Source organism: Callorhinus ursinus, unplaced genomic scaffold (assembly GCF_003265705.2).
Source record: "Callorhinus ursinus isolate GAN/ISIS: 27379988/994484 unplaced genomic scaffold, GSC_fseal_2.0 scaffold2, whole genome shotgun sequence".
NCBI classification, from domain to species: Eukaryota; Metazoa; Chordata; class Mammalia; order Carnivora; family Otariidae; genus Callorhinus; species Callorhinus ursinus.
Window position 1 is genome coordinate 20,663,280 of NW_027397064.1, and position 27,242 is coordinate 20,690,521.

A 27,242-nucleotide genomic window follows, 5' to 3' on the forward strand; every position below is an offset into this window, starting at 1 on the left:
ATATAATTGGTCTAAATACCAATATAATAAGTGCTACTGAAATACAAACATATGTGATTAGATGGAGAGAATAAAATGGAAAACAAAAATGTAATAGAGGGGAAATGCTATATAAGAAATGTAAATTCTTGCCCCTTCTCCCAAAATTCCATGCACAATGTGAAAGCATTTTTTTTTTCTTTTATGTGAGTGCCATTAATTGTATGGCATTGATGAGACTGGGTGGGGGGAAATAATTTTCCTTTAAAATAGTATCCCCAAAGTAAAATTATAGCATAAGGAGGAAAGTATTATGTATTATTCATCCAAAAATGGGTATTTCTGAATATCTGTTAATGAAAAGAACTGTCTCTTCTTTAAGGCATCATCATGTATAGTCATCCCTATCCAGGAGTGCAAGACCAAGAACAAGCCACGTAAGTAGAAATATCTGGCATGACTACTCACTCCTCGGCATATAGTCAAGCCTCTGTATAAAGTACTATAATTGGAAATCACAGTTGTATCTGAATGAATGTCAGTCTAGAAGTGCTGTTTATATAAGTCACTGACCGGGATAAAAGGAAGTTTCTGAAAGTCTGTACAGTGAGGTTGCCAAGGGAGCTTGCTTTCTATAGAGTCAGAATCTGCTGCTTTTATAAGTCAGGTGCATAAGTGCTTCATCATTTCCATTTCCCTGCATAGCATTTAAGTACTGTTTCTATGCTCAAGAACTGTATATTCCTTGCATACACCCAGTAACTCTTGGAGACTGGGGTTTATTTATTTATTTTTTTACCAAGTACCCCTGGTCAATTCCAATGCACTAGAGTTATATTTATCTGGGGTCATATGTAGAAGATACTATCTGGCTGCCTCGCAGGAAGACTTATTTGTGTCAGAGCCAAGTCTTACACTGTTTTGTTGTTGGTTTTAGTCATGAATCTTTCTGAAAGGAAAAGAGTTCCAAAAACTCATGGATGCTTTCCTCTTCCTATTGCTAACTACAGAATGAGCAGCTTAATCGACATTTTAGTAGCGCTCTCCATCCTGATGGGCTACTCTGTCACCACGGCCAGCTTTGTCACCTATGTTGTAAGGGAGCATCAGACCAAAGCCAAGCAGCTGCAGCACATCTCAGGCATCGGTGTGACATGCTACTGGGTGACAAACTTCATTTATGACATGGTGAGTAACTTGCGTCATTGCAGGAAAGACATGATTGATTTGGGAGAAGACATCAGTTTTAGGGGCACCTGGGTGGCTCAGTCGGTTGAGCGTCCAACCCTTAGTTTTGCCTCAGGTCATGATCTCAGGGTCGTGAGATCGAGCCCCATGTCAGGCTCTACACTCAGAGGGGAGTCTGCTTGAGACTCTCTCCCTCTCCCTCTGCCCTCCCCTGAATCAGGCCCACTCACACATTCTCTCTCTCTCAAAACAAATAAATCTTTTTTAAAAAAAGAAGGCATTAGTTTTATTCACCGTACCTTGTTCAGATTATTACAAGTCAGTAAATTAAGAAAAAAAAATTTGCATCAGTCTTACAGTCATCCGATAGTTAGGGGAAAGATCCACCTCCCCTCATTCTCTGTGGTCTGAGGACCATCTATATCAGATTCCCCATGACATTTATTGAAATGCAGATTTCTGGGCCCCACTCCAGACCTACTAGTTCGATATCTTGGGAGTGGAGCCAGAATATGTATTTTTAACAAAATCCTTTTAAGTTGTTTTATGCATACTAAAGTTTGAAAGCCACTACTGTGGAGAAATAGAAGTTAGCAAAATAGCCTTGCCCAATGGTACCAAATAATCAAGCTTATAAAAATTTAATCAACTAATAGTAAAAAATTTGAAGTAGCAGTCCCTGATGAATGACATATTAGAGAAGATTAGTTGGGACAATAAAGGATGAATTTCATTGACAGCTTTCTCATTTGCATAAAATGGTCCCAAAGTTCAGATGGGTTTTCTTGACTCCAAATGTGCCAGTATTGGCAAAAAGCCCAGAAGGTGGTATCCATTTGCCTGGTGATTATGGCAAAATTGTCTGAGTTGCTGTATAGATCATTGGCTTGAAGAGCTGGAGAGTAATTAACTGCATATCCACTTTGTTAATGTATCCAGTGAGGTCTGAAATGTGTTTGTTAAAGAAGTCAAATCTAAAAAGAATCATAATGACTCTTTTGGATTTAATAGGAGCTTTAAAGCCAAGAAAGCTTAAAGTACACATTTCTGTGAAGGGCTACTTACTACTTAGATTTGTTGTCATATATCTGGTGCTCATTCCAATATAAGAGATTTCCCCCTCCCCAAATTAAATTACCATCTCCCTCATAGTGTGCATCTTGCTGCAACCTGCACATTTTTTATTTCTGTTTGTCCATAAAACACTGAGTTCTTTGTTCATATACCTGTGATTCCAAGAATGTGTGGAACCCGCCACCCTCTGTTTTACCCACAGAGTGGCTCACATTGATAACCAAGCCTTAGAAATCAACCACCTGACAGCGTTGTGGCATTCAAAATGAAATCAATACTTTGAGGACCGAATCTAATACCAAGATACTTGACTGTCTGATCTTTCTTACTGAACCTCTGTCACCAAAGGATCCCAAGTCTCAAAGCCTGAAGGCAGGAACACCAGGGACTCCATGTACATCTATAAAGATGGAGATTGGCTTGACCTTCTATTGCAGAGACAAATTCTAGAGTGAAATCAATGTAAAATAAGCTGAACATTGCAAGCTACAGGAACATAAATAAAAATTCATTCCTTCACCTATTTCAAGGTCAATTTGTTACAGTTTTAACTAGATGGGCTATTGATGTTTTTGGAAAAATATTTGCCATATATTAAGCCTTGTTTTACGTATTCCCATAGGCGTTCTACTTGGTACCTGTAGCATTTTCAATTGGTGTCATTGCAATTTTCAAGTTACCTGCCTTCTACAGTGGAAACAACCTAGGCGCCGTATCTCTCCTACTTCTGCTCTTTGGGTAAGCTTCAGTGAAAGAAGAATGAACAGAATTAGATGTTCCTAGGCACAAAGAGAACCTAAATCTAATTAGCTAATTTACAGTTGTCTTGGGGTTTCAATAGCCATGAGTGATGACTAATAATACATTACACTTGCTAGTCCACAGTTTGTAAAGTACAATACTTCTGAAAATGAATGTTGTTGTTATTAACAGTAATATCTAACATTAATGAGTACTTACTAGGTACCGAGTGTCATGCTTAGCAATCTACATATGTAATCTAATTTACATAAAAATGGACGCTTTAGAATGATCAGAAAAATGTGTGTACATGTATGGATTTATGTATTGACAAATCATGAGTATATAGCATCATAAGGTATGTGTACTCATGTATATTTTATTTATATTTTTATAGATGCCTAACACACTATATTATTTCTGTATTAGTGCAATACAGGTAGTACAGGTTGATATAATCAGTGCTGGGCATAGCAGTTCTGTCTGCCCTGAATGCATGGGTAATATCCATTGACTTAGCAATGTAGCTGATGATGGATTACTTTGTCTTTAGTTCTTCTTCATCACTGGAAAGGTTGCTCCAATATTTGCTTAAAGCAGGACATCCAGCTTCTGAGCATTCCATGTCTGCTTAGCTAGCTTTCAATGTCATTATTTTTTCTCAGCTTTAAATTGTAAGATTTATATTGATTAAACTCTTATTTCTGAGAAAACAAACAAACAGACAGAAATTTCCCTGGGTAGGATAACACCATGTCTAGAAGGAATTAATTTGTAGTTGTGATGATCTAGAACTATTCAGGTTTCCTTAAAAGAGAAGCTTCTTACTATCACCACTTAAAAAAATACAAAGGATTTGTAAAAAAAAATGTCATAAAAGAGAGATCTAACTATAAGAGATCTAGCCAACTTATCCCTAATGTTTATTTTCAAACCCTATCGAAGGTTTTGTTTGTTTGTTTAAAGGATAATGATTAAGGCATAATTTTAATCCTTAATATTATTAACATACAGGTATGCCACATTTTCTTGGATGTACTTGCTGGCTGGGCTCTTCCATGAAACAGGAATGGCTTTCATCACTTACGTCTGCATCAATCTCTTTTTTGGCATCAATTCCATTGTTTCCCTGTCAGTGGTATACTTTCTTTCCAAGGAAAAGCCTAATGATCCGGTAAGGTCCATTATTAGTCTGCTAAATTTCAATAGACGTATGAAATGCTTCAACATGCTCAAGGTGAAAAGATTTTCTGTATTTTGCATTATCTAATATGAAAGAGGAATTTCATTTAATTCTATTAGATTTAGTAGAGTAGAAACTACAGCTTTTTAAAATTCTTTTTAGGTTTCATCTAGGTTAATGCCTATGATTATATTTCCCAGTGTCAAAACTAGTGACATTTGATAGGGCTTGAGTGGGGTGATGGAGGTGAAATCAAGTATATTGTATGACACTGTAAAAATCATGCAACCAATTGGTCAGCTACACTTTTTACTCCTTAACAAATTGTTATGTTATGGTAGTAACAAGGACAATGGCTTAGTTCTATGACTGTGGGTTAAGATTCTTTTGAACATTCATAGAGAGCAAACCTGATTCATTCCCTTTCAATCATGTATTAGAGTCTGCTTCATTGTAAGCATCACTTTCTGTTCAGAGCTGACAATTATAATTAGTGAGAAGGGAAGCACTGACAGTGCTAGGCAATTGAATAGGAAAGAATAGAGAGGAAATGAAGTGAACTAAGGAATAGACAAACACACTCCAGGAGGAAGAAGACAATTCATGAGTTTCAAGTGGTTGGCCCAAGTGTGAATAAAGTGAAAATGAGCCATTTGCTCCTCATTGAGTTAGGTCGTCTCTCTTTTCATCTCACTTCACCATTTTAGTCCTTCTTCAAGTACGAATTACCTAAGGTTCTAAAACTTTACCTCACCAAATTCCTCTTCTACTCAGGCACGACCAATACCCTGTATCAGATCCCAGCACCTTGGCTATTTCTGCATTCCTAGGATGTAAGACAGGGCTAGAAGTGATTTTGCCTCCAGGATTTGGCCTGACCATCGATCATCTCAAGAAAAAGATAATCCTTTTCTGCTTGTATTTTAGTCATAAATCTCTACTGTTTGCTTATAGTAAATACAAGGAAATTCAGCATACATGTGAAATAATTGCCAATCTAGATGAATTTCTCAAGCTTTAATATTTGTCCACATCTAGTTTTACATTTTTGTCAATTTGTTAGAAGTCTAACACTGAGCTTCATTTTTTTTCCCTTTCATTTCAGACTTTAGAACTTATTTCTGAAACCCTCAAGCGCATTTTCCTGATTTTTCCACAATTCTGCTTTGGCTATGGTTTGATTGAACTTTCTCAACAACAGTCGGTCCTAGACTTCTTAAAAGCATATGGAGTGGAATACCCAAGTGAAACCTTTGAGATGGATAAACTAGGTGCAATGTTTGTGGCTTTGGTTTCTCAGGGCACCATGTTCTTTTTCTTGCGGCTCTTAATCAATGACTGGCTAATAAAGAAATTCAGGTAAATAAAATGAAAACATAGTGTTTGACATCCATGATAGAACTCAATTCAAAATATTTAGGAAGGAGTCCATAGTCATCTTTCCATTAATAAAATGGAAATGTTGTGCTCAAAAAACTTAAAAAAACTGTAACATAATTCACCATTCATTTCATTCAGTAAATAGTTATCAAACCTTACTATGTATCTACAAGTATTGTTGTAGAGTGAGAGAATAAAATTAAGCTCAACCGTTAGCCTTAAAGAGATTAAGATTCAGTGGTGTAGAGAAAATACATGTATAAACAAAAGATGTAGTGTTTGAGTTGAGTTTAAAAGAATGGATAGAAAGTAGAAATGAGGAAAGAGCTCTGAGTGCGCAGCATATTAGCAGTGGGTTTAGGAGAAGAAGATTGAGTAAAGAAAAAACAGAATCATAAATAAAAAGAAATACACATACCATTGACCCAGCTACTCCATTTCTAGGATTTTTTTTCCTACAGATATGCTCACACACATGCAGAATTATGTATGTATAAAGTCATCCATCATAGCAACCATTCTTAATAGCAAAAGAATGAAAAAAACCTAAATGTCCTCCATGTAAGGATTGGTTCAATAAATTATATGTTTTTTCATAAGTGAAGCACTATGCAGTTATTAGACTGTACAGTTCTGTATGTAATATTTGGGGTTACTGCTGATATTATTAAGTGAAAAATGCAAGTTTCAGAACTTTGTGTAATGTTTATTACCATTTGGGTTAGAAAAGAACTATAATATATACATGCATATGCATAGACTATCTCTAATTATGGGTGCCCTACAGAGTTGAAGGAAACTTACTTTTCACTATATATTCTTCAGTACCTTTTTAATACATGATGTACACGTATCACCTGTGGAAAAATAAAACTTAAGTTAAAAATAATGAAAAGAATGACAAGAGCAAAGATCAAGCAAAAAAATCTTGGCTTGTATTTGAGAAATGAGTAATACAATGTGATTAGAACATAGAATAAATGTAATGAAATAGTAGGAGCTCAAGCATGTGGCCAGAAGACTATGGAGTCTATTGGATACTCGGTTAAAGAGATGATTTGGACTTTATTCAACAAACAAATAGGAGTCTAATAAAGGTTTTGACCAGAAAGCAACCTGATCAAATGATGGTTTAGGAGATGTGATTCTGTGGAGGTCCTACAGATTAGAATGGAAGAGTCAGAGATACTGGAGCAGTTTGAGATTCCTGAAGAATTTAGGTGAGAAAGAGTGAAAGCCTCTGATGGTAATGGAAATAGAACATGATCGATGACTGGGTGTTACAGGCATTTCCAGTGCTAGGAGACTGACATGAGTGGATTTTGGAATGGAGAAGATTCAAAGAAAACATCACAGTTGGACTCTCTGGGGATATCATTAAAAGAAACGGGGACATTGGGAGGAAGACCTGAATTGATTTGTTGGGTTTTTAAATTTGGTTTGGTTTTGTTTGCTCTATTATATGTTAGGCAAGATATTGAGGTGGGTTTGAGACTTAGTTTTCAGGGCCGATAACCTTAATATATTGGCTAGATCCTAGGTAAGACATTCACAGTAAACAGAACATAGAGGAACATTCATGTCACTGATGATAAAAGAAGAAATAAAAAGGATTTTTTAAAGAAGATGATAAGTGATCGTGGGTTTATAAGTGTTGGGTCTTACTAATGACTCTGGTCTCTCTTGTAGGAAGTAACTTTCAAACCCAAACTAACCTCTTTGTTACTAAAATTAGGATTCTGAATTGTAACAGTGGATCTGAAAGCATTTAAGGCATGGAAAGCAGAAGCTGTTTTCCAAACACCATATTGAATATGGTGAAGGGCATTCATACTAATTTTTAACTTATTTAAGTAGTATAATGCATAGCAAATTTAAAACAAACCTAGTGTGTGGATTGCTCACTTTTAGTAAAGTGAGAACCTGTTTAGACATGTCAAATTGAGTGATGCCATTTCAGAATCATTGATGCAGAATCACTGGGTCCATTTTTTAGACTCTTCTTCAGAAAATTTAATTCTTCACCTGTAATGGAGACAATAGATGAAGACGAAGATGTGCGGGCTGAGAGATTCAGAGTGGAGAATGGTGCAAGTGAATTTGACCTGGTCCAGCTGCATCGTCTCACAAAGACCTACCAGCTGATCCACAAAAAGATTATAGCTGTAAACAATATCAGCATTGGAATACCCGCTGGGGAGGTGAGGAACACTGCTTCATTCTGAACGGTCCTTTATATTGTCATATTAAGTGACAAAAATCTTTATCTTTTCCTACTTTTTTTCTAGAAAGATGGAAGTCACCCCCTGAATATTTTGATAGATTCCGTATATAAAATTTACACACATCCATGTGTTACTTACCCTCTAAGTCTTCCCTCTTAACAGGGAGGCTTCACCACTTCCCAAGTCTGGATCCCCATCCCAAGCTGCTGTCCTCCCTGGGGTGGCCTTTCAGTCAAGATGCCTATGCCAGGTGCTCTCTTCAACTTTCAGTTTTCAGCCATCTGTGAAAGACGAGTGGTCAGAAGTGAGGTCCTAGAACAGCATCCGTACTTATTCTTGCTGTTTTTATAGAAGAAATATTGGGGCACCTGGGTGGCTCAGTCAGTTAAGCATCTGACTCTTGATTTTGGCTCAGGTCATGATCTCAGGGTCATGGGATTGAGCCCCACATCAGACTCCACACTCAGCGTGGTCTGCTTAAGATTCTCTCTCTTCCTCTTCCTCTGCCCCTCCCCCCCCCATAAATAACTAAATCTTTAAAGACAAAAAAAAAAAAAAGAAATACTAAAGCAGCTTTGAAAGGAGAAAGAGAATGTGAGCATTTCTCTTAGTTTTTAGATCAGACCTGCAAACCAAATGCATCAAATCTGTTCAACAGCATAAAGAAATTATTGCTTCAGCGGCTTATTCAGTAAAGTTGTGATTTTGTGTGAATAATGTGAAATCTATAAATATAATTATTTTGTCAAGTTAGCATATCCTACTTGTGGGATGTTTTGTCATGTCACGCAGATAACATAATATGTAAAATAAGTCCTATGTATATATACAAATGTTCAGATGGTTAAAGGAAAAAAAGATATGTAAGTAACCATTTGTTTTAAAAGAGAAAGTTTTATCAAATGCCAACAGAACACTACAATATCCATGAATAACTCCAATGATTTGTTTTTCTTTATAATTTATTTCACCCAGGGAGAAAGAGGAAAGGATGTAATAGTAACATGTCTTTGGTTTGGATTAAGATTTATATCTTTTTTTTTTTTTTTTTTTTGCTCTCCCAAACCAGTGCTTTGGCCTTCTTGGGGTGAATGGAGCAGGAAAGACAACTATCTTCAAGATGCTGACAGGAGACATAATTCCTTCAAAAGGAAATATTCTGATAAGAAATAAAACTGGGTATGAAAAACCATGGCTTCAAGTTATTGAGCACAACATAGTGACATAAAAAAAAATAATAATTAGAATGAACTCTTTGTTATTTTGTAGTTGTATTGTTAAATCCTTAAGGAAAAAATAGCTATTCCAAGAGGTGGAAATTTTTAAATCTTTAAGTGTGATATGATGGTGGGATATTTTACCTTGTTTTTATTAGAATCACCAATCACCATGACCAAAATAGAGCTGCCTTCCCCACATTTGGGGACTAGCAGGGACATACCTTTTGAAACTCATCTGTGTCTTTGCTTCTCTCAACTCAGCTCCCTGGGTCATGTTGACTCACACAGCTCCCTGGTTGGATACTGCCCTCAGGAAGATGCCTTAGATGACCTGGTGTCTGTGGAGGAACACCTGTATTTCTATGCCAGGATACATGGAATCCCAGAAAAAGATATTAAAGAAGTGAGTACAAGTGTGAAAACTAGTTCCTTTGAAAACCATTACTGCTTCCGCTCCCTGCCTCCCACTCTCACGACTCAGTCGACATCTGGAAACCTATGGCATTTTCTTGCTGTCAGTGTCACCATTCCCTTAATTGTGAGTATCAGTTGGATGCCTTTGAACCCAGCTGCTTAAGCTCCTTGACCTGTGTTTGCTCAGAACTATCCGGTAAAGGATCACACTTGCCGTAGGCTCAGGGCTGAGCATTGGTTGGTGATGTCTGCACATCCTACAGTGTTTAGATAAGTTCTGAACATGGGATTCCCTGCAAACTGCCCACATAAAATCAAACAGCTTCCATTTTGATTGTTTAAATGTGATTTTGTACTTCACTGCCATCATTTGCTTTTTTAATGGAATGGCTAACACTTCGGGCAGCTTTCTCTATTTCTGCAACACTGAGGACCTGTTGAAATCCTCCTAGGATTCCACTCTTTGCCAGAGCTGTTTAGCTACAGAAATAGCTTCAAGAACCCACGATTCCTAAGTTAATGTGCTAAAGTTTTGATACTGGGTCATTTTTAAATAGACACAAAGCCTTTGTGACAAACTGCCCCCTCCCTCCATAAGAAGAAAGATGAAACGGTGAGCACAATCCAGTGCCTTGTGAAGGGTAGAATTCTGTTTTAGTCCAATCCAATTGTAAACACACCCACACATTTGGGGGGAAAAAATGGGAAAAAAATCCCATTTGAAACCAAGCCTCCACAGAATTGTTTTTATCTCTTTAAGGGATTATTAATTTTTAGGTGGACCTTTGAAAGTAAAAATATGTTGAGTTTAAATGTTTGAATTGTCTTCAGTATGTATTTCTTCATTATAGAACTTTCTTTCACAATTATCTTTTTTTCATGTAGTGCTGTTAGGGTGTTGGCAGGGGAAGGTCAACAACCTAACTCCTGTTTTCCACCCACAGACTGTACATAAACTCCTTAGGAGACTTCACTTGATGCCCTACAAGGACAGAGCTACCTCTTTGTGCAGTTACGGCACAAAAAGAAAATTATCCACCGCACTGGCCTTGATAGGGAAACCTTCCATTCTCCTGCTGGTAAGAGGATCACTGTGGAAAGGGGGACTGCATAATTAGACCCACATACCCAATAGTGTGTATAACAATTTATTGTCATCGTTGCTTTACTGAGGTCTTGCTATGTGCTGGTTATTTTACAAAACATTTTACATATACCGCCTCATTAAGGGAATTTATTTTTTTTTAAGATTTTATTTATTTATTTGACAGAGAACGCAAGAGAGCACAAGCAGGGGGAGCAGCAGAGGGAGAGGGAGAAGCAGGCTCCCCGCTAAACAGGGAGCCCGATGCGGCGGGGCTCGATCCCAGGTCTCTGGGATCATGACCTGAGCTGAAGGCAGACACTTAACTGACTGAGCCACCCAGGCGCCCTCAATCAGGGAATTCGTATCAGCAAAGAGCTATGGCTACTCCATTTCAGAAGAAACATTTGTGGGAATAGGAAGTAGTTGAAACAAATTTAGGATATTCTAATAAATACGTTATGGAATATGGAAGAATTTGATTGTACATTATTGAAATCTGTTGTTAGTAAACTCATCAGGTGAACCAATGTATTTTCCAATTTCTCCTAAAATGGAAAGACACGTTTAGGGCGACGTGTTGTGCTAAAATTTCATTTCCCTATTAAAAATATGAGTTACCTAGTTTGGGATGTGATTGACAATATGCCTTTCTATTTTATTTGAATTCTTTGGAGGAAAGAGATGCATTCCACATTTATATTTTGGTTAAGAGCTGGAAAATTAAATTCATCACCTGGAAATACAAATTACCCATCAAGGCAATCCATGTGACATCCAGCTCTTCACGCCAAACATTGTGAAGGGGCTTATTTCCGAGAAATGAAATTGCCCTTATTTGGAAGATCCCCTTCATTCAAGGAACTCCAAACTTCAAAAGAGTTTTAACTGTATGCGATACAAATTTAGTTATAAATCACCACATTATTCCAGGGATTAAGTCCTATAGAGGACCAAATCATTTAAACCGCCCATCTAAAGAATGCACAACCTATCTTTCTTTACCAGAAGCTTATAATGCATTACATCCCTACCCATCAATGCTTATGGTGGAATTTTATTGTCTAAGTGTCCCTTAACTTGAACAAAACAATCCTTAGGCACCCCTGTGAGATAATAGAGGTAAAGTACTTAAAATGTTTGAAAGCGCTATGCAAATGTTATATATTAATGAGCTGAACTGAAATACAGGCTGTGAGAGAAAGCTATTATATTTTCTGCCATATGCATTTGCCCTATATGCTGTCATCTGTCTTCAAAAATAGGAGCAGTGACAAGATATCCTTACCTGTTTCCCCAAACCAACACTCATTCCTTTAACCTCTTACTATAAAGACAAGCCTCAGGTAATCCTGTTCCATACTCTCCACTGCAAATACCTTTAATTATGACCTAATCTTGACCTCTGATTTGTTAATCATCTCTCAGAATCTATTATTGCTTGTTTAGATTATCCATTTTTACATTTTGAATTTTGTGTCCGAACAACTTTCCAAAACATCATTTATTTTAAAATATAATTTGTATTTTCTACATGGCAATTTCTGCAAATCTTATTTTTATCCCTCCAAAGAGAATTCAATTTCAATTAATAACATAGAATTTAAAATATGCCTCAGACATATTAACTGAAAAATCAAATTGTGTTCTGTGGGCATCACAAGCTATATTATCACTCAAAGCCACAATTCTGCTATCAGGAGTAAGGTAGCAATCTTGTTGATGTAGCTTCAGATGTATCTGTGACAAAGTAGTAGTAATGCAGAAACTCCACTTTGTCAGGAACTGATGCAGATCTTTTTCCAAAGAAATAAGAGACAAGTGTAAAGTAACAGGGTGTCAGCTTCACTGAGACACTTTTTAAAACAGATTGACAATTTTAAATGATTAATTTTGAGCTTTTTGACAGCAGCAGAAAGAAGCCTATTAAGTATAAAACAAGTTAGTCACAGAACTTCGCAAAGTGATTTCTGTTCTAGGCAAGTGAGACGCAGTGATTCATGTAAAGAACCTCATCAAAAATTAATTAATTTGATAAATTTTTCTTGTAACTTTCTATTAAGGATGAGCCGAGCTCTGGGATGGATCCTACGTCGAAACGGCACCTCTGGAAGATCATTTCAGAAGAAGTGCAGAATAAATGTTCCGTCATCCTCACATCTCACAGGTAAACCGAGTGTGGGAACTTGAAAGCCACTGACAGGATTTTAGGAAGAGAGATGGGAAGAGATAATCCTATGTAGTATGTATTGCTAATAAATCCACAATTGGATTAAAGTATTTTATGTTTATAGTCATAGGAGCTAGTCAGGCAGGTTTCATGTGAGAATCCAGCTCCTGTGGTGGGTAGGATAGGGCCTAAGCAATCTTTTTAAAAACAAATTTCTCTTAGGGCGCCTAGGTGGCTCAGTCTGTTGAGCGTCCCCCTCTTGGTTTCGGTTCGGGTCATGATCTCATGGGTCTTGAGATCAAGCCCCACTTCCGTGGATTTTGCTTGAAGATTCTCTCCTTCTGCTCCTCCCCGCCACGTGTGTGTGTGTGTGCCCACGCGCTCTGTCTCTCTCTCTCTAAAATAAATGAATAATCTTTAAAAAGAAATTTAAAAATAAAAAGTAAAAACAAATTTCTCTTAAATTAAGAGGAACTTATGACTCTCTTAATTTAACTGTTACTCCCTGTTGCCATAAAGTTCATCATCCTCAACCTAGCATGAAAGGCCTCTTGTTGTCTGGCCTCATCTAAATTTCCAGTCTTTTTTTTCCTGTGACACCCCCACCCCATTCAGTCAATCTGAATGATTTAGTAATTCCACATACACTCACCACACTTTCCTATCACCACACCCTCTCTTTGCCTGTGCTTTCTACCTGAAATGGTCTTTTCACAAAATCCAAGTTCTCATCTCCCTGGCCTCCTCCATGAAGTAGACCCTTCCAATCAATTCAATAAAAAAGCTACTGAAGCATTTTATCTGTGCCTTTCTTGTAAGGTTAGCCTTGTATTAAAGTTACCCCTTCACTGCAATTATATAGTAGGAAAAGTTCTCAATTTATTTATAATTAAGAGACACATTCATATCCTAGCTTTCCTGGCACACTATATGTTCTGAAGCCAATCTTTTCATTTCCATTCACTTGTGTATGAAGTGGAGAGGATCTCTATGAGTTGTCATAGTTCTTGAAATGAGAGATTATATAATCAAGTACAGGTTAACTTGTTATAAATAACAAAGCATAAAAGCCAACTGAATATGGAATATGAAGCGTCATGAAAAAAGCTCAGGATTATTTTGGAAACATTTCTCAGGGAATGTAGGTCTTGAGCCTAAGCTTGAAAGAGGTTGAAAGAAATACTGTGTTTGATGAGAGGGCATTCCAGGTGAGAGAGATGGCTTCAAGCTGCAGAATAAAGAGTAATAAACCCTATGTGAAGACATTTAATTTATATTTTAAAATGTATTTTTTGTGTCCTTCAAGGGAAAAGACATTTTAAGGAACTAAAATAGTGTTTCTAAGGTGCCATAATGAAACATTTAAGCTTATGCTTATGAGCACTTTTCTGTGCCCAGAATCCTGATGTGATTCTGTCTTTCAGCATGGAAGAATGTGAGGCTCTCTGTACCAGGTTGGCCATTATGGTGAATGGAAGGTTCCAATGTATTGGATCTTTGCAGCATATAAAGAGCAGGTGAGGAGCACCTCGGTGGCTCAGTTGGTTAAGTGTCTGAATCTTGGTTTTGGCTCAGATTGTGATCTCAGGGTCGTGAGATGGAGCCCCACACTGGGCTTTGCACTCAGCGGGAGTCGGCTTGAGATTCTCTCTCCCTCTCCCTTTGCCCCTCCCCACAGTGCCCTCTCTATCTCTCTCCCTCTCTCTCTCGAAAATAAATAAATAAGTCTTAAAAAAAAAAAAAAGCAGGTGAAGAACAATTGCGTTGTTTAACATATGGTGTGGGGAAGTCAATCTAACAGTACTGTACTTACCTTTGAGGATTATTCAGTAGCTTGTCCTGTGAACGAAAAGTCAAACTGGAAAGAAAAAGTTGATCTTCGATTCACCTTAAAATTAAATTATCTTACTAAAAGGTCTTAAAAAAAATCTACAGCATAAATACTCTCAGTAAATAGTTTTCAAGAATTTACTCAATAATAAGTTAGACCTTGACAAGTACATAAAGGCATAGATTTTTATGTAGCGTGTTCATGTGCCATTTGCACAGGCTTTTAGTAAGCTGTTTAACATTTTTACTGCATTCAAAACCTTTTAATCAAGAATACAATGGGGAAATGTGCACAAATATCATATTACCAAATTAAAATTAAATTAATATTTTATATTTGCGAGAGTGCATATGCATTTATACATATTCATGTTAATTTCCAAACTTCAGGGTGTTACTTTATACCTTTATCTGTATAACTCGGCTCCTTATAAAATAGTATTAACCAAGATAAGTAAGAAAAACAGATGAAAGCGACATTATAGATTGTTCTCAGAGAGTCTATTGTGACTTGTTTACATATTCTATTTTTGGGCAAACAGTTAGCTAGCATATTGATTTATTATTCATTTTTAAAACCCCAGTGACTTTAATCTTCACTTTGGACGCAAATCTCCAACAACTTGCCTTTTAAGACCGTGTTTGTTTTAAATTAGAAAATATTTAACCCTAGATATTGACAGCAATTGCCAATTCGTTGATGTCAACGAAAGCCAAGTTTTTATGTTTTCTTTCTAATGCAGCTTTTGTCCAAGGAGTGTGACTTTGTATAGTGGTAGAACTAAATAAAAAATCATGGCATTGCACTATTTCCAGTTGCAACATACCTTGAAGTTTTATGGCAAAATGGCAGTCTTTATATAAGAAAAGGTGCTATAATGGTCAGCTTGGGTCCTGTTTCATTACCTAGAATTCCAGGGGTGTTATTTCAGCAAAGTGTAACTCATATCACATTTTGCACTTTTTCTTTCTAGGTTTGGACGAGGATTTACTGTCAAGGTTCACTTGAAAAATACCAAAGTGAGCATGGAGGCCCTCACAAGGTTTATGCAACTGCACTTTCCAAAAACATACTTAAAAGTAAGTAGGAAATTGTCCTGCCTTTTGATCTTGATTGGTTCTGATAGTCATAATCTAATATGGATGCTTGCCATTTTCAAGTTGAGCATAGCTTTATTATTAACCTTAATATATTTATTAGTTCAAGATACATAAGATACTCTGGGGGCACCTGGGTGGCTCAGTCATTAAGCATCTGCCTTCGGCTCAGGTCATGATCCCAGGGTCCTGGGATCAAGCCCCACATCGGGCTCCCTGCTCTGCGAGAAGCCTGCTTCTCCCTTTCCCACTCCCCCTGCATGTGTTCCCTCTCTTGCTGTGTCTCTCTCTGTCAAATAAATAAATAAAATCTTTAAAAAAAAAGATACATAAGATACTCTGAAACACACTTAGTATGAACAAATAGAATCTTCAAGTTAATTGTATAATTTTATAGCTATTTAAAAGTAATGTAGTCCTGGGGCACCTGGCTGACTCTGTAGAACGTGCAACTCTTGATCTCAGTGTTGTGAGTTCGAGCCAGATGTTGGGTGTAGGGCTTACCTTAAAATAAACAAATACATACATAACATACATACATACATAAATAAAATGTAGTCCTTTTATATATCTTTATTTCTTCCTCACAAAGACTTTATGACCATACTATTAGTTTTTGAGTTGTATACATACCTAGTTTACTAATTATATATGTTAAGGAACTGAGGGGTGACAGATATTATATGATCAAGGATATTTCTTCTTACAAAAAAAAAAATGTAGAGTTCCAGAATGTCATAGCTAGAGAAGATTATCTTCTTGCTCCTCTCATTTGGAAGATAAGCCATAATGGTTTGAACAGAACTGCTTGGAAATCAACTGGCGCCTGGGTGGCTCAGTTGGTTAAGCATCTGACTTTGGCTCAGGTCATGATCTCAGAGTCCTGGGATTGTGTCCCACTTTGGGCTCCTGCTCAGCAGGGAGCCTGTTTCTCCCTCTGCCCCCCACCCCCCCGCTGGTGTTTTCTCTCTCTCAAATAAATAAATAAAATCTTTAATAAAATAAAAATAAAAGAAATCAGGTGTGGAATGGTGGAAAGAAATTTAAAGGCTTGGGCCGAAATCCAGCTCTGGCTGTGTGATTTCCAGCAAGACATTTAAAGTCTCTGAACCTCCTTTTTGTCCTTTGTGAAATAGAAATAGTGACATCTACTTCACAAGATTGGTGTGAGAAACAAATGATAAAATGTCCACAAAGCTATTTCATAAACTATAAGGCACCATATTAATGTGCCGTGATTGGAGAGAGCAAAAGAGAGTGCATTTTTTAAAACAATTCTTTTATCTCTATAAAATACCTTTGCCTTGACCTCCCAAACCTTGGCTGACTTCTCCGGGAAATAATACGATTTACGATTCTTATCAAAGTCCATTTACTACCATATAAATTAAAATCAAATTTAAAAATTAAAGGACACTTCACTTTACACAAATCACAACAGTGCTTTTTCTTTTGATGACTTTCCAGGTTGAAATCTGTGTTTATTCACTGAGTGATGAGATTACATTCACCTTGCTCTGTTCCTTGTGGACCAGGGCTATACAAAGCAAATGCAGTGTTCATAAAAGTCTCATTTCTTTCTAAACAGACCATTCTTTACAAGTACGTGGTGGTTTCTAGATCTCTAGAAGAGAAATAGCAAGAGCAACATTTGGGGATTAAAGATAAGTAAGACAGCCTGGTTGAGGTGTCAGGTGTGATGCATGCGCAGGTCGATGAGAGGGTTTAGGCAGGGAGCGAAGGAGTGAGAAGAGGAGGGGTTTCCAGCAACAGAAGTCTGGAATACCAAGTGAAATTCACAGTCTTGGTCCGATCCATAGACGTTGCAGGGGTAGGTGCTGGAGTAAGAACGTATCTTGATCAAATAGTGCTCAGGAAAGATTCTCCTCGCTGCTGTGTGCCGTAATGTGTGAACGTATGCAGATTCTAGGCCACGGAAGAGGCTGGGGAAGTTACTCAGATATGGAGTGAACATTGGTGCAAATAGAGAGGAAAGGTTTAAATGTGAGACTCATCTTAGAGGGAAAACAAATAGGATATGATAACTGATTAAATATGTAGAAAAGCAGGATGTTAAAAATGTTCCAAGGAAACAACAGATTACTAGTAGATGGTGATACTATGGACTAAAGAAAGAAATTGGAAAGAATTTTAGGGTGAGTTAAGAAAGAATGTGGTATTTTTTTTAAGATTTTATTCATTTGAAAGAAAGAGAGCTCTGGCACGAATGGGCGTGAGTGGGTGGGGGGAGGGGCAAGGGAGAGGGAGAAGCGGACTCCCCACTGAGCAGGGAGTCAAATGTGGGGCTCCACCCCAGGACCCCGAAATCATGACCTGAACAGAAGGCAGACACTTAGCCGACTGAGCCATCCAGGCACCCTGAATGTGGCATATTTTAATGACATTTTTCCTTCACAATGCTTTTGAAATCTAGCCTCTTTAGCCAATATAAATTGAACAGTTGTAACTATCCCTAGCCTTTTAGAACAGTTCTAACATTAAAACAAACAAACAAAAATTTCTAAATGTGATACCTGAATTGAGCTGAGCATAATCTGACATCTAAAATACCATTTCACAATATTTTTTCCTAGGCAAGACTATAAGGACTTTATAAGTACACAGGAATGTAGAATACTTTGGAATTGTCATTAGGTTTTTAATTCATTTCCTCTTTGACATGTGTAAAACTTTTCATCTCATCTTTGCAGGTTGTTAGCTGCAAAACATAGCCATCCTTTGCACTGATTGTCGTGATTGGCAATGGAATGAATTTCAGTATTAGCTCTTGTTCAAGTTATGTCTAGTCAACTCAATATTACCTGACATTGCAGAATAAATTTTTCCCTTTTGTCCCCACAGGATCAGCACCTCAGCATGCTAGAGTATCATGTGCCAGTCACAGCAGGAGGAGTAGCAAACATTTTTGATCTGCTAGAAACCAACAAGGCTGCTTTAAATATCACAAATTTCTTAGTGAGTCAGACTACCCTGGAAGAGGTAAGCGGGATACCACATTCTATGTGCATAATGTCACATATTAATTATTACACATTCTGTTTATTTCTTTTTAATAACATTCAATGTGTTTGTAATTGAAACAGTATCTAAGCTTGCACCTGGAAAACTTAGCTTAATTTATTTTAACTGTATTTTGGGATGTTCAAAAAAAGTGTGAAAAGCATTAACTATTTTTTAATGGAGAAAAGAAGATTTTTCCTTTCTACAAGACATTTATATCCATTAGGTTATATGAATACATAAAGCAACAAAATGTTATTTTCACCTGTAAAACAAATAGATATTAACACTTTCCTCACTTTCTCCTTTGTTAAGTTTCTTTCTTCCCCCCAACGCTTGGTAGGCTTCTTAAATAGCATTATTCATTGGCTTCCTGGGTTAGCATAGGATGGGGGTTTCTAGAGAAAATTCAGTGCCAGACCTGTAGACCTGCTTAGATTCAGGCAACGAAAGTGGTAAATGCAGATTTTTTTTTTGTTTCACTCATATCATCTGTCTTAATTACATTATATTCAATAACTAGATGCTTTACGGGTCATCCTTCATCATCTTTGCACCGTGTTAATTTTGTTAATTTTGTATAGCTCAACCAACCTGATGTATAGAACATTTAATAGCATCTGTTGTCACGATGGGTCTAAACGTTAGGCCTCAGGGGCCTCTAAGTGCTGCATTTTATGGACAATTTTTTATGGGGGCTTTAGGCAATTATGGCTTTACTGACCCAGAAAATTTACCCTTTGACTTATAATCAACTACTAGGATCATGTCTGACACAAAGGAGACTCTCAGTTTTTAGAGGAATCTATGACTAATAGACTTAATGATTTTAAACCAAGTAATAAATTCTGTCTGTTAAATAATTGGCTCTCTGAACATAACGTGGGCTCTCTATACAAGTTTTATTTTAGTACGTTAACTCTTGAAACTAGTGAAATTTTTCTCAACATCACCATATAAACATTTGTTAATGGCTTGGCTCTGGTTCCTGGATTATACTTGATAGAGATATTAATGTAAATCTTATAAATACAGATACGTGGTTATAGATATTTAATTATAGCTTTAGATTTATAGTATGATTGTAAGTTGTAGACATAGGTTTTATTTTCAAACTCCAGTTAAATTTTTTTAAAGATTTTATTTAATTTTGAGAGCGAGAAGGAGTGTGAGTGGGGGGAAGGGCAGAGAGAGAGGGACAAGCAGACTCTGCACCGAGCACAGAGTCTGACATGGGGCTCGATCCCATGACCCTGAGATCTCAGCCTGAGCTGAAATCAAGAGTGGGACGCTTAACCAATTGAGCCATCCAGGCAGCCCTCCCCCCCCAGTTAAATTTGAACATCTAAAAGGAATACTAGTGAGAGTGCATTTCTGTGTGGACATATCCCTATAATATCTAGTTTTCTTCTTTTTTTTTTTGTCTTTCCCTGTGTGTGTGTGTGTGTGTGTGTGTGTGTGTGTGAATTAACCTTATTTCTTCCTTTGGCTTACCAAACACTAATGACTTTATTTCCCTTGAAAAATCAGGTTTTCATCAACTTTGCCAAAGACCAAAAGTCCTATGAAACTGCTGATACCAGTAGCCAAGGTTCCACCATAAGCGTTGACTCACAGGATGACCGGACGGAACCGTAATACCACCAGCAAAGTCAAACTCAGCAAATGGCCAATGGCTTCCTTTTAAGGAAGAACCACAGAGGATACTGCTTCCTCAAACTATCTTCATTTTAAAGTAGTATACTGTATGGAAGGTACAATTGTATAAGACTAGCAAGTAACTAACTGTAAGTGGAAAGTTTTTTTTCTAAAGTCAGTGAATGTTGCTACCGAAATGAATTTTGGTAAACTCAATACTCTGAGTGTGCTAATGTATATGTTGGTGGTTACAATGCAAAGGTGAAACCACTTGAAGATAAATGTCTTAATTTATTACTTTTAATAAAAAGATAGCTTAAAAGGCATGGTTATTAGTAGCTGAAAAGTAAGAGTGGAGAAGAAAAGTAAGATAATTTGGGGTAGATAGAATTGGGAGAACAAACAAAATAATTTATTTCCAGAAAACAACAGAATGAGCATCATCATCAGGTACAGATTAACAATGGCAGGAATCAGTGGGCACAAGGTCTGCAATGTACGTGATATGTCATTTTCAGTGCCTGTAAATATGTGGGGATATGCTGAACCCCAAAAGAGTGCCTTTCCACAAGAATGCCATAGGAGACAGTTTACCCTGGTGGTAAACAGAACTTTGATTTATTCCTGCCAGGCCTTAACAGTAGTAAGGTACTGAGCAGAGCAAAATCTACTTGTTCTTCACGGGAAATGGGTGTGTCAGCTGAAAAGATACAAATCCTAAAAACTGATAGGAAATGCATGTGCTGCTGGCAGGCAACATTTTTCTAAGCTCTTACAGAAACCCTCATATTGTAGGTCTCTCTTGCAGGAAACATTCCTGTGGAGAGAAAATGAATATGGAGATAAATTTCAGCTAATCACTTGGCTAACCCAGAATCATGCATATGGCTATAGGATAGACTTCATAATAATGCCAAATTATATGGCCCTTGGGAAAGGGTCTTATGTAACGTGTGCGTGTGTGTGTGTGTGTGTATTGTGTGTGCATGTGTGTGTGTGTGTGTGTGTATGCACATTTGTCAACTTTGGCACGATTTGTATTGGTTTCAAAAACCAATAAATTCAAAGTTTAGAAAAAATAATTCATGAAGTCATTTCACTTGTTAGAGAAGATTCAGGAACCTAAAAATTGGAGTCATGTGACCTACACGGTCCCACGTGATCAGGTTCCTGCTCACCTCTCCACCTTCATTCCTTTCTTTGTCTTCTTCTTCTTTAGGTTATGGCCACACTGGCCTCTTTTCAGTTTTTCCAGTGCACCAAACCCCTTTCCATCTCTAGACCCGCTACTTGAAATGTTCTTCCCTCCTCTTTGTTGCTAGACTATGCTAAAAGTCCTCAGAAATGTTATTCTTTCTCACAGAAGCTTTCCTTTTCTACTTACTCAGTTTAAGTCCAGTCCCTCTGTTTTAATACTGTACTTTATTGTACCTCCTACTTTTCTGTCAGAACATGCATCCTAATTTGTAACATATCCAGACTAAAAATACACATCTTAACAGATGGCAACAGAATTTCTCTTAGGATAGAAAAAGCCTGTACTGAGTATAATATGTAGATAAGGCTTTCGGAGTAGAAGTTGTAACTCAGAGAGCATGGATGTCTTCAGGAGCCCAAATGACAAAAAAGGTGGTCAGCCTCCAGAAAGAATAAAAGGATTTGTTTACTGTTCATGGTGTTTGTTATTGTGGGTGGTTGGCTGGTTGCCTGCTTGTTTCTGAGCAATGGTAAGAAGGGAGGCAAAGGACAAGGAGAGAAGTGGAGGAAGGAGAAAGCAGGGAGAGCTGAGTATTAAAGAGAGAGACGAAAGTCCAGTGAGAAGGTGGAGTGGTTGAATGGACTTTTAAAACCATGAATATCCAAATCCATTTTCACATTCATTCACTGTGCAACCATGCTATGAACTGTCCTCATGACTTCTAAATCTTCATTGAAGTTAACCACACTTACTAATGAGTGTCAAGTAAAAATTGAGGAATGGATGGGTGGATGTCTTCTTTGAAAGAGGTGAAGAACAAAATCCAACAATACATTAAAAAAGTCGTTCACCACAATCAAATGGGATTTATTCCTGGGATACAAGGGTCATTCAGTATTCACAAATCAATCAACATGATACATCATATCAATAATAGAAAGGATAAAAACCGTATGATCATTTCAGTAGACTCAGAAAAAGCATTTGACAAAGTACATCCCTTCATGATAAAAGCTCTCAACAAGGTAGGTTTACAGGTAATATACCTCAACATAATAAAAACCATATATGAAAAACTCACAGTGAACATCATACTCAATGGGGAAAAACTGAGAGCTTTCCCCTGAAGGTCATGAACAAATCAAGGATGTCAACTCTCACCACTTTTATTCAACATAGTACTGGAAGTCCTAGCCTCAGCAATCAGAAAACAAAAGGCACAAAAGAAGTAAAAGGCACCCAAATTGGTAAGGAAGAAGTAAAACTCTATTTGCAGATAACATGATGCTATATATATATAGGAAACCTGAAAGACTCTACCAAAAAAAAACTACTAGAACTGAAAAATGAATTCAGTAAAGTCATAGGATACAAAATCAATGCGCAGAAATCTGTTGCATTTCTATACACTAATAATGAAGCAGCAGAAAGAGAAATTAAGAAAACAATCCCATTTACAGTTTCACCAAAAACAATAGATACCTAGGAATAAAAGAGGTGAAAGACGTGACTTTAAAAACTATAAAACACTGATGAAAGAAAATGAAGATGACACAAACAAATGGAAAGACATTCCATGCTCATGGATTGGAAGAACAAATATTGTTAAAATGTCTGTACCATCTAAAACAATTTACACATTGAATGCAATCCCTATCAAAATACCAACAGCATTTTTCACAGAACTGGAACAAACAATCCTAAAATTTATATGGAACCACAAAAGACTCTGAATAGTCAAAGCACTTTTGAAAAAGAAAAGTGAAGCTGGAGGGATCATAATTTCAGACTTTAAGTTATATTACAAAGTTGTAGTAATCAAAAGTCACAAAAACACACAAAAATGTGGTCCTGTCACAAAAATAGACATACAGACCAATAGAACAGAATAGAAAACCCAGAAATAAACCCACAATTACATGGTCAATTAATCTTTGACAGAGCAGGAAAGAATATCCAATGGAAAAAAGATAGTCTCTTCAACAAATGGTATTGGAAAAACTGGTCAGCTATAAGCAAAAGAATGAAAATGGACCACTTTCTTACAGCATACACAAAAATAAACTCAAAATGGATTAAAGACTTAAATGTAAGACCTGAAACCATAAAAAAATCCTAAAAGAGAGCGGAGGCAGTAATGTCTCTGACATTGGTGATAGCAACATTTTTCTAAATATGTCTCCTGAGGCAAGAGAAATAGAGCAAAAATAAACTATTGGGACTATATCAAAATAAAAGCTTCTACACAGCAAAGGAAACGATCAACAAAATTAAAAGGCAGCCTACTAAATGGGCAAAGATATTTGCAAATGACATATCCAATAAAGGGTTAGTATCCAAAATATATAAAGAACTTACACAACTCAACACCAAAAAAACCCAAATAATCCAATTTAAAAATGGGTGGAAGACATGAAGAGACATTTCTCCAAAAAGACACCCAGATGGCCAACAGATAAATGAAAAGATGCTCAACATCACTGATCATCAGGGAAATGCAAATCAAAACCACGATGAACTCTCACCTCACACATGTCAGAATGTCTAAAATCGGGGCACCTGGGTGGCTCAGTTGGTTAAGTGGCTGCCTTCAGCTCAGGTCATGATCCCAGGGTCCTGGGATCGAGTCCTGCATCGGGCTCCCTGCTTGGCGGGAAGGAAGCCTGTTTCTCCTTCTCCCACTCCTCCTGCTTGTGTTCTTTCTCTAGCTGTCTCTGTCTCTCTCTGTCAGTTAAATAAATAAATAAATAAAATTAAAGAAGAAAAAAAAGAATGTCTAAAATCAAAAGTTCAAGAAAGAACAACTGTTGACAAGGATGTGGAGAAAACTGTTGTGCACTGGTGGTAGGAATGCAAACTGGTGTAACCTCTGTGGAAAACAGTATGGAGTTTCCCCAAAATGTTAAAAATAGAAATACCCTATAATCCAGTAAACACACTACTGGGTATTTACAAAAAAATACAAAAACACTAATTAAAAGGGACACATGCACCCCTATGTTTATAGCAGCATTGTTTACAATATCCAAATTATGGAAGCAGCCCAAGTGTCCATCAATAGATGAATAGATAAAGAAGTTGTGGTATATATGTGCAATGGAATATTATTCATCCATAAAAAAGAATAAAATCTTGCCATTTGCAACAACATGGATAGATCTATAGAGTAAAATGCTAAGTGAAAAAGAAAGACAAATACCATATGATTTCAATCATCTGTGGAATTTAAGAAACAAATGAGCAAAGGAAAAAAAAAAGAGCAAGACAAACCAAGGAATAGAATCTTAACTACAGAGAACAAACTGCTAGTTACCAGAGGGGTGGTGGGTGGGGGGTGAAATAGGTGATGGGGATTAAGGAGCACACGTGTTGTGATGAACACTTGAGTGATATATGGGAGTGTTGAATCACCATATTGTACATCTGAAACTAATAAAACACTGCATGTTAACTATATTGGAATTAAAATTTAAAAAAAGTGCAAAACAGTGACTGCTTCACCATAGAGAAGCCTAAAGTCAGAGGCGACCCTGAGACAGAGGCCTGGATATGCAGAGTAGAGCTACTGACCCCACAGGTGATGGATCTGGGGGTTCCCAACCAATCTTATCTACCCCTCCATAGGCAGGGAGGCCCGAGCTGGCCTCCGCACTGTAGACACTGCACTTTGATTTGAGTGTTCATTTAGACATGAAGCTCTGTGAGGACAGAAAATCTATTTTGATCTTCCTAATTTTCCCACCCACACACACAATGAATATTTGTGGCACTCGAAAAATATTTGATGGTTAAATGGATGAATAAACGAATGAGAAACAAAAAAGAAGCTGGCATGATTGGTATGAAAAACAAGCTTCCATTTTCAGTATAAATCTCTGAAATGTGGGAAAGTTTCCCAAGGGGTAGTTTATTCATGGAGAAGAAAAAGGAAAGATGATGCTTTATTCCAGATTAGATATTACAGTGAATCCACTAGCGTGGGAGGATTTTGGTATATTCTTGGGAATCAGAATTCTAATGCTTTGCTTTTGTATATTTCTGCCCATTATTTCTTCTTTGTCTTTTTGTCTGTAAGGATGTATGGCATAAGAGCTTCATGACATCTCTCTAGATAAGTAAGGAACATACATGAAAAAGTGTTTGAACCCACATGCCTTTGGATTTCTTTGCAATAGAGAAAATGTTTTGAGAATTCCCAGTTCTCTGAGGACAGCCTCCACTCTGGATAACATGAACAGAATCTGCTTTTTCATTTGAGTTATGTGAATTACTTCTGAGGATTGTGGCAATCTTCAATTCACCTATAAAACCTGAATAGTAAAACATTTGGTGCAAAATCAGAAGAATAGAAAAATGATATGTACAACTGCTTTCTCCAATGATGCTCTCTGCCTGAATGATGGACTCTCCTCGGAGATAATCCCTTACTCGAACAGCAGGTGTCCTGGGCGAGGGTGGGGGTGACAGAGCAGGTTTGCATTCTCCTAACCCCCATAGGACCTTGGGAGCCTGCTTGCTTCATTAATGTAAGCTTCTCGATGAAGTTTTTAAATATAATAAGGCAAGCTAAAAGTGAATGATAGTATTTCCTTTGACATCATTTGTTATGAAATTAATCCCATCCCTCCCTTGCTTATAAACCCAGACTGGTTTTCTGTAATCTGTAAAATGAAACCCAGGCTCTTTAACCAATTCTCAAAGTATTTTATCATCCAGCTCCCAACGCTTCTACTTCTCTTCTCCGTGTAGTTTGTGCTCCCACTTCAGTGCATTTCTTGCTGTTTTCTATTACGTTAGAACTTTTTTTGGTTCTATGGCACTTTGCTCACACTCCTTTCTTCTTGAAAAGACCCCTTCCCTGTCCCCACTTAGCTTTTATCTAGAAACTTCTCTTAATCTTAGTTACCACTCTTCTACTGTGTTTTCTTTTTAAGGAAACCTGCCCAGAAAGCCTCAGGCTGAGTTAATTGTTCTATCCTCTGTTACAAAAGCATTTTGTGCAGGGCTCTGCAGGAAGCTATTGTGTTGCCCTCCTCCTTCCACTACACTCTAAGTTCCTTAGAGTGGTGAACTCCTTTCCTTCATCTTTGTATTGCCCACATCCAGCACAATATCCACATATTGTTGCTCAATAAATCTCTGAAAGACCAAAGAAGTCCATGTCAATTTAGAAATATTTTCATAATTTTTGTTCTAACTTTTTTGTAGTTATGTTTGTTTTTAATTTTAGAAGAGTAGCCATGAAATTTTAAAGTTAACTGCTGGGGGAAAATATGCAGATGGCCAATATTTTAAATTAAAATGATCCCACATAAAACACAAATCAATAAAATGCCAAGCATTGGACATACTATTATTTTATTAATAATATTGCCTAATACAACATTTGCCCAATGATATTAAAATAAAAATACTGTTTAAAATAAAATACTTTCACCCAGATAGAGTGATGCTTAATCACCCTCGTTGCAAAGTGGAAATACCAAGCTAACTTATATAGTTAAAATAACGGCAGCTACCACTTACTGACAATTGTTATGTGTGAAACACTGGGTCAAGTGTGCCATATTTATTGTATTTTTATTTACTTCTGACAGCATACTTTCAACTTACTAACCCCTTTCTATTGACAAGGACACTGGAAATTGGAAAAAGGTCATTATCTATTCCAGAATAGTACAGCAACAAAGTAAGTTTGACTCCAGGTACTATATTCTGACATAGATAAGGAAAGAAAGGAAGAAAGGAAGAAAGGAAGAAAGGAAGAAAGGAAGAAAGGAAGAAAGGAAGAAAGGAAGA

At 37.1% G+C, this 27,242-nt stretch overlaps 1 protein-coding gene across 1 annotated transcript in view; it reads left to right on the plus strand.

Moving 5' to 3' along the window:
• Positions 1–20,879, plus strand: part of ABCA12 (ATP binding cassette subfamily A member 12) — a 177,196-nt gene extending 156,317 nt beyond the window's left edge. The window contains exons 40-53 of the mRNA XM_025892081.2: positions 362–416; positions 990–1,167; positions 2,864–2,979; positions 3,997–4,156; positions 5,271–5,524; positions 7,542–7,746; positions 8,840–8,949; positions 9,252–9,393; positions 10,349–10,483; positions 12,552–12,655; positions 14,083–14,175; positions 15,463–15,568; positions 18,449–18,586; positions 20,138–20,879. Of these exons, the coding sequence (XP_025747866.1) occupies positions 362–416; positions 990–1,167; positions 2,864–2,979; positions 3,997–4,156; positions 5,271–5,524; positions 7,542–7,746; positions 8,840–8,949; positions 9,252–9,393; positions 10,349–10,483; positions 12,552–12,655; positions 14,083–14,175; positions 15,463–15,568; positions 18,449–18,586; positions 20,138–20,245 (1,904 nt within the window). The 3' untranslated portion in view covers positions 20,246–20,879. The remainder of the gene's footprint in view (positions 1–361; positions 417–989; positions 1,168–2,863; positions 2,980–3,996; positions 4,157–5,270; positions 5,525–7,541; positions 7,747–8,839; positions 8,950–9,251; positions 9,394–10,348; positions 10,484–12,551; positions 12,656–14,082; positions 14,176–15,462; positions 15,569–18,448; positions 18,587–20,137) is intronic.
• The last annotated feature ends 6,363 nt before the right edge of the window (positions 20,880–27,242 follow it).